The 11,216-nt window shown below is 44.0% G+C and overlaps 1 protein-coding gene across 2 annotated transcripts in view; it reads left to right on the top strand.

Moving 5' to 3' along the window:
- Rcan3 (RCAN family member 3) overlaps positions 1–6,800 on the top strand; it is a 29,143-nt gene extending 22,343 nt beyond the window's left edge. The window contains exons 3-5 of one of the 2 annotated variants that reach the window (XM_015485508.2): positions 41–214; positions 1,552–1,723; positions 2,891–6,800. In XM_015485508.2, coding sequence (XP_015340994.1) covers positions 41–214; positions 1,552–1,723; positions 2,891–3,072 — 528 coding nt within the window. In that variant the 3' untranslated portion in view covers positions 3,073–6,800. Of the gene's footprint in view, positions 1–8; positions 215–1,551; positions 1,724–2,890 lie in introns of both variants that reach the window. The other variant, XM_048816078.1, reaches the window with a different exon arrangement.
- The last annotated feature ends 4,416 nt before the right edge of the window (positions 6,801–11,216 follow it).

Below are 11,216 nucleotides of genomic sequence, written 5' to 3'. Positions count from 1 at the left end.
CCCCCCCTTTCTCTGGACCCTGCTGTTCCTCAATTTACAGGAGAGATTTGAAGCACTTTTCACCCTCTACGATGACCAGGTTACCTTTCAGTTATTTAAAAGCTTTAGAAGAGTCAGAATAAATTTCAGCAAACCCGAAGCAGCAGCAAGAGCTCGGATCGAACTCCATGAAACAGACTTCAACGGGAAGAAGCTGAAGCTGTATTTCGCACAGGTAAGTCTCAGCGTGGCGGACCTGCTCTCTGAATCTCTCCACCCACGGGAACTCTCACCTCCTCCTCTGCTGTCTCATCAAATCAGAGGTTTTTGAAACAAACCATCCCAGCCAGCAAATAATGTAAACTTCCCTTTGTTTTATAGGTACACGATCTGATTTACCTTCTGAATATACTTATCCTCCTAACCTTTGTGTTGCTGAAATGGTAGGAATTCATTTTTCTGGCAGCTTTGTTCAATGAGGGCTCCGCAAGGGTTAAGCCCTGGGACCCTATGGTTAGTGAATTAATTTTTTCCCTGTGTATCTGGCACTTAGGATGCGAAGTCCTCCTGAGATGTGAGAGAACAGTCTCTCAAATCACTTTTTGAGTTTTGATTCGTCTGAGGAGCCTCTTGGAAAAAAACTGCCAATCCGAGGGATGGCCAGGAGGGGGCGCAGAACCCTGTGGAAAGGCTGAGCTGGTAGTGATCCCTGGGCAAGGGCTCTCATTCTCTGATCCTGCGTGGGTGTGGCTCTTTAATAAACCAGTTTTTTCTCAAAGGAATCAATTTAAAAAAAGCATTAGATCTCATGAATGAAATATATTGTTTTATCGTCCAAAATAATAATAAGTATCCCCTGCCTCCTGCTCTCTTACTTCTAAATATAAAGCGAAAGAGGTTTGCCATCTTGCATTCCAAATGAACACCTGAATGAAAGCTGGGTCGACCTTTCCCAGTCGTCTTCTGAAAGGGAAGGTGAAATCAGATGGCACAGTTACCTGTCTTCTAACAAGGGGGTCGCATCAGTCGAGATAACTGACCTGTAAAGAGCAGGGGGTGGTTTGGCTCATAGTTGGGAGGTTTTGGTGATCACTGGCCCCTGGCTTTGGGGCCTGTGGTAAGGGCAGCGCCTCGTGGCCAGAGCTCAGGGGGAACAAAGTCACTCACCTCGTGGCCAGAAAGCAGAAGCAGCAGCAAAGGAAGAGGCGGGGGTCCCCTGTCCCCTTCAAGGCACTGGCTGAAGACTGCCATTGGTCCCCACTTCCGCGGCTCCCCGTCTCCCAGTAGCGCCCCCTGAGAGCAGGCCACACCGTAGCTCACCTCACCTTTGGGAAGTGGTTCCTGCTCTGCCTTTCCTTGGTCGTTCATTCATTCATTCTCCTCAATGAGCACCCGATGTACGTGGCCCCGCACAATGAGCCCAACGGCGCCCACCCCACCTTCCTGGGGCTGGAAGACGCTCAGGGGAGGTTTCACATTTTCTCTCAGACAGTGTGACAGTACGTGTCATGATGGCAACGAAGAAAAACCGCCCCGTCCACAGAGTGGCTGTGAGTCTCTCCCTTCCTGCAGGTGCAGATGTCCAGCGAGGCCCGGGACAAAGCCTACTTACTGCCACCTCAGCCTGCCAAACAGTTCCTCATCTCCCCTCCCGCGTCGCCCCCCGTGGGGTGGAAACAGAGCGAGGATGCCATGCCCGTGATCAACTACGACCTGCTCTGCGCCGTGTCCAAACTGGGGCCAGGTAACGAACCTTGATTTTTCCCGTTTTTGTCCCAAGACACTTTCGTATGGAAGGCCACATTCAGCCTGGTGTGTTCTGGCCACCCAGGGGCACACAATGACAATGGCAGACACCATCACATCAGCCTGGGTTCAGATTCCTGCTGTGTGTTTTTGAGCTCTGAGATCCTGAGCGAGTTCCGAAGCCTCAGTTTTCTGAGCCTTCCTTGCTTTCCTCTATAGAGATGATCCTCATGTTCACTGTGATTTCAGGGATTAATTTACAGTGCATAACACTCAATAGTTCTGATTTATTATGTGTGTGTGTGTGTGTGTGTGGTGCCAGGGATTGAACTCAGGGGTGCCTAACCACTGAACCACATCTGTAGCTCTCCCCCCCAAACCACCTTTTTAATTGTATTTAAAGACAGGGTCTCCATAAATTGCTGAGGCTGGCTTTGAACTCATGATCCTCCTGCCCCAACCTCCTGAACCACTGAGATTACAGGGCTGCACCACCAGCCCGGCTTAATATCTTCACTGTTACAAATTCTAGGACTGGAATTAGCTGTCTTCTCTCACTGGCCCCGTCATGTACCAGATAGATGACAACTACCTTGTATCTCAAGGAATTGGTTGTCGTGTTATATCATCCCTTCCAAATTGTTCTCTGAGGTTTCATTTTGACCTTGCTTCCCTGATTTCTCCCCACCTGTCTTATCCCTTTAAAGTAACACAGACACAGATTTCATGCTACTTGTCCACCCAGGACAGCGTCTCACCTCTTGTAGGGGCTTGATTAGAGGAGAGGCTGGGAATTCTTAAGACACCCACCTTTTTGACTTCTGAGGTCCTAGAATAGATTGCTGGTGCTGCCTGGAGCCTTACCAGCGTCTCTGGGGGACGCTGAAGCCATCATGAAGTGCAGCAGATTCTTGGTATTATTCATGCCACAGTCGGGGGCATCTACATGCTAATCTGCGAGACCTCAGGCCCAGGACACCATTGTGTATAAGAGCCTTACGTCATGGAATCTGTAACACCAAAGCCAGATAAAGTACTCTGACATAGGATTTAATGATTTTTAAAAATTATCAATAATAGAAATGCTAATAGCACAAGATGTTCCAAGGGACCTGCGGTTCTTCCTGCTGGAGGTGACGCCTTGGGGCCCTTCTTGCCTCCACAGGGGAGAAGTACGAACTGCACGCGGGGACCGAGTCCACACCGAGCGTGGTGGTGCACGTCTGTGAGAGCGAAACTGAGGAGGAGGAACCAAAGCTCCCCAAGCAGAGAATCACCCAGACCCGGCGCCCGGAGCCCCCCAGCGCGGCGCAGAAGGAGCCCCAGGCCTTCGACTGTGCGTTGTGAGGCCGGCGCGAGCCTCCGCCGCAGCTCTGGCCGTCGCCTCCAGGGGGCGCTGTGGCCCCAGGGCGGGAGGCTGCAAGGGACCCGGGCTGCCCTTCGCTGCGGGTGGGATGGAGGCGCCGCGGTTTCACCGGTTTGAAATGTTGAGTGATACTCCAAATGGCAGGTTAAAGGATTAGCCCCCAAGATGTGACGCTGATGACCGTTTTAAACAGTGACAACTAGGAACATGGCTTCCCCACCCCAGCAAGGTTAGCGCCCCTGATTCCACTGGGCTTGGGTACCACACATGGAGCCGTAGCACCCTGTTTGCAGTCCCATTTTTACAAATTTAAAAATAGTCTTACAGTGTTGATCATCTGGCTGGGTGTTTTTATTTTGGTATAATGGCTTCTAATACATTGATCAAGGGTAATTGTTATTTGGTATACATGACTTTTTTTTTTTTGCACAAAAAGAAACCTGAAATACAGAATAATTCATAATTATTGATAATGAATAATGAATCTTCTTTTTTCTCTTTTTCCAAGTTTTTTTTTGTTTTTGTTTTTGTTTTTTGGTTAACCTTGGGGAAAGAAATGCCAAATCCACTATGATGATCAGAACCAAGTGGCGCCAGCCAGTGTGTGCGCTCTTCTTACCCTTGGCAGGCTCTTAGTAGAAGCTGGGGCAGTGCTGCATGCAGGTGGCTCTTCCTGGTATGTCCCCCTCACCCCCAGATGGGCTTCTGGGGAAGAACTGGTACATGGGAAGAGGGACACATCACGAGGAAGCTTGACTGGCTGTGGTTGGGGTGGCTGCTGCGTCCTGCCATTGGGAACCCCAGTTCTAGCCTCTGGACGGCCAGGCCGTGTGCTCTGCAGTCTGCTACCTTCCCCAGCACTGTCAGCCACTAGTTGTTGAGTTTTTCTGTGCTATACGTATATTTGTGTATGCCATTAATAGTCTTGAAAGTAGAAAAGGTAACCATGAGATTTTTTTCTGAAGACTCTTTTAAATTTTTCCATTGGGATATTTCCAGCTTGCTGGGGAAGAAAAGTCAGGCATACTATTTTTCTATGAATTAGCAGGCGAGGGGAGAGGTCATACTTTTGTTTTCAATGAAATTTCTTATGTTGGCTTATAGTTATCGTTTTTCCCTAAAACAGGATAGTTTCTCACTTATGTTTCAGAGGTGTATTTGAACCTCCCAAGGTAGAAGTAGTATCTATTTAATGCTCTGTGTTCTATTCAGAATTTGCGGTCCCTCTTAACAGAAAAGGCCTGTAACTGAGCGTGCTCTGCTGTTGGCCAGGTGGCCGCTGGCTCTGTGCTGTTTTGTGTGGCAGATGTCCAGAGCTCCCCGGACAGATATGAGGGAATTGCACCGGAGTTAGAACTGATAAACCACAGTGGTTACGCTGCAAAGAAAGAAAAAACGCAGAAATTCAAACCATAATATCTGTATATTGTTGGTAACATGTTGTTGTACTTTAGTTCTTATTATAGTAAATTTATTTCTGAGGACTTAAACTCTATTACCCAAACAACCCACAAATTGGAGAAAACAAAAGTTTTCTGGGGTTTTTTTGCCCCTCACGTGCTGAAATGATAAGCTCTCCTATTTGTATATATTTGCCATTGCTAAGCCTCGATGTAAATTCAGGTGAAATTTACAATTCCAGAAACAAGTAATTTATTGAATTCAGATCATCATTTGTCAGTTCAGCTGACAGCCACTCAATAAATTTATTTTGCTATTTATTTATTTATATATTTATTTATTTGCAGTGGAGCCTCCCTGTGTTGCCCTGGTTGGTCTCAAACTCCTGGGCTCAGTTGATGTTCCGGGACTCTGGCACACACCGTCACCCCGCTCCGCTCCACAGTTGTAAGCTCAGGACTCTGCCCCTTTCTGATTGCAGGATGGACCCGACTTACCTGTCAAGAAATGTAGATTTTTTTTTTTTTTTAAAGAGAGAATTTTAATATTTTATTTTTTAGTTATCGGCGGACACAACATCTTTGTTTTGTTTTGTTTGTATGTGGTGCTGAGGATCGAACCTGGGCCGCACGCATGCCAGGCGAGCGCGCTACCACTTGAGCCACATCTCCAGCCCCAGGAAATGTAGACATTTTCAACAGTTGAGAAATTTTAAAATTTCCTGTTAGGTAATATTTATTCACTCTAATTTTTGAAATGATTAAAACCCCATAATATTTTGTTATTTGGCTCGGATTTCATTCTCTACCTGCCAATCAAAGAGCATGTAAGATTTTTGTTGTTGTTGTTAACTCAAACAGTACAACTAATCAATTTATTCTATTTCTCTCTCTCTCTCTCTCTTTTTGAGAGAAAGTACTGAATAAATTGAAGAAAACTTTAAACCAAAAGTACGTGCTTTGTACTTTCTATATGTGTTATTTATAGACCATGGATTTATTTTCAAAAGGCAGATCTCAGACATAATTAAGCCATGGAAAATGCACTCAGTTTGTGGTGGGCCAGGTCCTTCGTCCAGAGTCAAGGACCTCAGACCTGTTGGAGAGGTGACCGCTGCCGTCTTTCCTCTTCCTGTCCCTCCTCTTCCTGTCCCTGTGCTTTTTTTTTTTTTTTTTTTTGCACATTTACATTTTCATCTTTCTGCATTCAAGGAAATAAACAACTTAAAATCATTGTGACTGTGTAAAGGAACAGATGAGCGGGGCGGCGGGGAGTAGTAGCTTCTAACTGGGGAAGTTCATATAATAGAAACTCATTTGTTTAAAAGTATAAACTGAAAGGACCAGCTGTGTGACCCTGGCCAACCATCTGATAAATACCCACTTGCTTCACAGCTCCCCAACGTCATCATCAGAGTGACACTGTTTTCCTTCATCACAAATGTGGGGCCGGGTGTTCCCAACTTGAAGGTGTCATAATTCCCAAAGGCGCCAGCCACGCGGCAGCTGAAGCAAGAATAACTGCCGCGTTCATTGGCCAAGAACATGGTGAACGTCGTCCAGCCCGGGTTAAGAACCATCCTGGGGCTAAGTCCAAGCACCCCTACCCACTAAAATAAAAGCTCATAGACTTTTCACTAAATCAGATGCAGGGTCTGTGCTGTAAGCCCCCATTTCCTTTGGAAATAGTCACATTCATCCAACTCTTGCAACTCGGCATGGCCTTGACTGAGGTTTGTTCTTGTGGTACAGAAGGTTCATGGTGATCTATGCAGATAACATGTGCTTTTCCACTTCATCTCCTGTTTAGTCCCCAATCATCCAAGCTCAGATCCGGATCTGGAGAGAGGGCCAATGCCGGTGCCATTGTTGGGCCCTGTGCTCCCTGTGCTCCTCGACCCGGAGTGAGTGTGAATATCTGTCCCCACTGTCATGCACACCAACCCAAGAGAACTTTCCCCACCATCTCACTTCCTCTTAATCGAGTCCAGGAGTTGGATTTACTGTTGTGTCTGAACACATTTGTGACCTCGCGTTCCGTTCTGGGGTACTGTGAGCTGTACTTCCAAAACTGTAATCTGTGTACACGTGTCCCACCTGTCCGTGCGCTTGGAGAGACAGCAGGGTTTGTACTTGCTTGGCCATTGTCAGCTTTAACTCTCCTGTGGTTTGAGGACCTCTGAATTTTCCTTGTCCTGTCGAGGGGACACAAAAGCAGAATGTAATTTGGGAGGGGGGAAGCTTCATGATGATTCATGACAAGTTTTGTTTTTAAAAGTAATAAAAATAAAGTCGCTTTTATTTAATCAGCCCACTGAATCGAGTTCTTTGTACAATTTTCAACATGCATCAGTTACATTTAGGCATTAACATAAAAAATACAGGAAAGTGAAATATTATGTTTGTTCCTGTAACAGGAGTCCTGTTGAACATGAATGCTGTTCTGTGCCAGAGTTCAAGGGTGAGTCACTGCCGACCGGAATAAAGACTGTAGTGTAGTTCTGCACCAAGAAAAGTTCTGGCCCTGGTTTCCACCTCCCTGAAATATGATTTATTCTTGATAAGGCTTATTTTCTGTCTTAACTTTTAAAAAAAATAAATCTCCAAATCAAAATATGGAAACTCGAAGACTGCGGAGGTTCTCTAGTAAAAGGGTTTGTTAATACTTACTTTTAAGCCATAAAACTCTGCTCTTTGTTCAAAAGAAATCTTACATGACACCCAATGTAAAAAATGGATTATGAAAAAGAACAGGTAAGCAGAGAGGCTACATTTGAAGGAGGCAGAGAAGGAGTGGGGTGCCCCCGCCACAAGAGCGCTGTGGAACCGGCGCTCCTTCACCTCCTTCAGTCACCTGAGCTTGTCCCCACCCACCCACACCTGCACAGGAGGCGGAGCCCAGCTCGCATACCTGGGGCAGAGTGACCTGGGAAGGACCAGAAGCCATTATCCCAGGTTCTTCCGACCACGCTCTACTGTTAAACTGAAGTCTTTAATTTTTCCAGAGAAAATATATTAGAAGTCAAAGCTAGATATTGTTTTGTTGTTAAAACTAAAGCAGGGCCGCCGAAGCCCTTTCCACTTTTGCAGATGCTTCTCCAAACTCTTCTGCGGGGCTGTCTCCAGGTGGAGCTGAGCTGCCAGGCTCCTGGGGCCTCCAGCAGCTTCCTCCAACTCATCTAGGGTTTGTAGAACACGGTGATCCCAGCATCAGGTTTAGCTCGTTGGCTCCTTGAAAACCACTGTAAACATCCTAAGGGGGGAAAAGACAATTAAAAAATACAAAATAGAAAATACAAACATATAAGTAATTTCCCTTGAAGCCTGTCGTAAAAGTAGAATTCAACAATATAAATATAGAGTCCTATTATCACCAAGAAATGTTAAAATAGATGGCAGGAGGAACTCTCCCTGCCCCCCAGGCACACACGGAAACATGGCTGAAAAATAAGTACAGAAAAGACTAAAATTTTTATGTAGGAAAGATCTCAAATCTTGCCAAGCTTATTTTCAAGACAGAAAATAAGGCTTATCGAGAATAAATCATGTTTCAGAGTATAAATGGAAGGGACCCATGGGTTAGATATTTAAATGGGTGGTTCAGAGCATGGGATTTAGGAATAGATTGTGATCCAAAATATTGGGAAGAACTGAAGTTTCTGGATGGCAGTAATTCTAGGAAATTTTAAATGTGCCCTTTTACATAGTCTCCTGGTAGCCGTGCAGTGGTGTATGGTTTAAGGACGGGGGTCAGTCCTCAGAAATGCGTCATTAGAAAATGTTGGCGGGTGAACATCATAAAGCGTACCTAACACCAACTAAGATAGCTTCAACGTCACTAGGTGGTATGATCCCGGGGGGCCATCCTGTACGTGCCATTGTCATTGACTGAAGCTCAGTGAGGCAGCCCCCAGTTCACTATGTTGCTCAGATGTGAGGAACTGGACCCCCTTTGTCTCGTTGCCTGGGTTCTTGAACATTTGGAGGAACATTCTAAAATCTTGACTGGGGGTCTGGTTAAAGGATAGATTTGTGAAATAAAATTATTTTACTAACTGTAAGAGTGGTGTTGCATTAGGGCATCAGAAAGAGCCCTCTGGGTTTCATGGGTGGGAAAATCAAGTTTATCCAGCTATTAGAATCTATAAGAAATTTCACCAAAGTGTCTTGACCTAAGAATAACTTAGAAAAAACAGGAACATTTCCTTACACTATGGATGACCAAAGAATAACCAATAAGATACTATTCACAACTGCAACAAAACATCCCCAGAGACAAACTGAAACTCTAAAAGGGATCTAGATAATTTTAGTACATGCAGGTTTCATGCTCTCAAGTGGTTAAACTTTTTATAAATTTCAATTTTTCTCCAAATTAATATAAATTTAATAAAAGCTACCAAAATTCCAATTATATTTTCTATAATAAACCCATTAAATTTATTCTAAAGTTTTTATGGAAGGGACTAGGGATATAGCTCAGTTGGTGGAGTGCTTGCCTCACATGCACAAGGCCCTGGGCTCAATCCTCAGCACCACAAAAAAGTAAACAAATAAAATAAAAATAAATTTATGGAAGAATAAAGAAATACAAGTAGGTAAGATAACTTTTATTTTGGTATTGGGATTTGACCAAGGGTGTTTAACCACAGAGCCATATCTCCAGCCCTTTTTCTTTTTTCTTTTGAGACACGGTCTCACTAAGTTGTTGAGAATGGCCTCAAACTTGTGATCCTCCTGCCCTAGCTTTCCAAGCCACTGGGTGCCATATTAAGACAACTTGAAAAAGAGAAGATGACATGCCCTACCAAATATTATGACAACCTATAGAGTGAGGTGAGGCTGGTGCAAGAACAGACCAACTACCGAAAAGTAATAGAAACTAACTCCTGTCTATGTGAGAATTTATTATACAATAAAGTGCCACCATAAACAGATGGAGAAAGGTTAACATCCAGTGGTGCTGGGAAAGCTGGTTTCGTATATGGAGGTGAATAAACATTGGTCTCCCATCAAATGCCCTGTAGAAGATGGACTCCAGATAGTTAGCATAATAAGTCTCAAGTTTTCAAAGCTGTAAATATGACAATGCCTTAAAATAGGTTGGAAATCATAATCTAGACTTTAAATGTCCTTTATCTATTCTTCGTTTATTTTTCCAAATGCTCTGATCATTTCCTATTTTCTCAAAGAAGAGAACTCAAAGCATTTTTTATTTCAAAGTATCCGTAAGTGGTATGTTTGTTGCTCATTTTAAATATTTTGTTGGCATCCTATATGTAGGACAATGGGACACAGTGGGTTAAAGACACAAGTACAGAATGTATGACTACAAAATTAATGGGATATATGTCATGTGACCCAGGAGCAGGGGGAGTCCTCATAAAATTTTCAAAGCATAAAGCAAAAAAAAAATTAATGATTTGTGCCAGACACAGTGGTACCCGCCTGCAATCCCAGCAACTTGGCAGGCTGAGGCAGGAAGATCACGAGTTCCAAACCAGCCTCAGCAAAAGCGAGGCACTAAGCAACTCAGTGAGACCCTGTCTCTAAATAAAATACAAAATAGGGCTGGGGGTGTGACTCAGTGGTTGAGTGCCCCTAAGTTCAATCCCCAGTACCCCCAAAAAAGAACAGGCATAACACAGCACACAGATGGATCTTGAAAACAGCCGAGTGACACAAGAGTAAGTGAGGTGCATGGGTCACTTCCATTATGTAAAGCAAAACACAAGAACCTTCTCAACTAACCAGATAAACAGTCAACAGACACCCCTGAAGGAGGCACGTCGCCCAGACCTGTGATGGTAACAAGCTGGAGACTGAGAGGTCCGACGGCCCCAACCTTTCAGAGCCTTTCCATAGACTTTAGGAATCTGTCATTCCTATTTCCTATCTGTCATACTCTATTTCCTTCCTACCTTGATTCTGCATTCCTAGTTAACAATAGCATGTCATTTTCTGTATTATTGCTCTAGAAGAAAATATCTTGTTGGATTATGATTGGGTGAAACCCAGATTTTTATTGGTGATATTTTTGCCTTTTCTTTTAGGATAAATCTTTCCGATAAATACCAGGTACAACCTGTTTTGTGGCTAAATGTGTTTATACAAATATTTTTTTCCAAGTAAAGTTACATTCATCTTTTATTGAATTTACTCCTGCACGGGTAGGAAAATTCATAAATAAATGGTGCCATTCACTCTTGTCTGGGCACAGTATGTGGTTTGAATCTAGGTTCACCATCTCTTTTGGGTTCAAAGAAGTAATCACGTTAATTGTTGGCCCTGTGCTGTCTTTCTTGTGTCTTGAATATGGAAAAGTATACAGTCTTCTGGGCTGGGAGATTTGGCCAGGTCCCCTCCCACCAAGGGAGGAAATTAGACCAAAAATAACTTCTCAGAGATTGCCTGGCTGAGCCCTAAGATTAAATGACTTTAATGGTTCAAATTTCCTCATCTTCTATTACTTATTTCCTTGATAACTTGAGTCATTTCCCAGGCTACTTATTCTATCTTATTAGAAATGGAAGTTTTAGGATGGAGATTTGTCTCCTTGGAAATGAGAAGCAGCCATTGGGCAGCAGAGAATTTTCTAGAGGCCTGCTAGTTTCATTTTTGTTTTTCCCTTAGGGACTGAACCCAGTGATACTTTCCCACCGAGCCACATCCCCAGCCCTTTCTTTTTATTGTATTTTATTTATTTGATACTAGAAATTGAACCC

Source organism: Marmota marmota, unplaced genomic scaffold, assembly GCF_001458135.2.
Source record: "Marmota marmota marmota unplaced genomic scaffold, marMar, whole genome shotgun sequence".
NCBI lineage: Eukaryota > Metazoa > Chordata > Mammalia > Rodentia > Sciuridae > Marmota > Marmota marmota.
The sequence above is the reverse complement of the archived record's forward strand: the minus strand, read 5'-3'. Positions and strand labels throughout refer to the sequence as shown.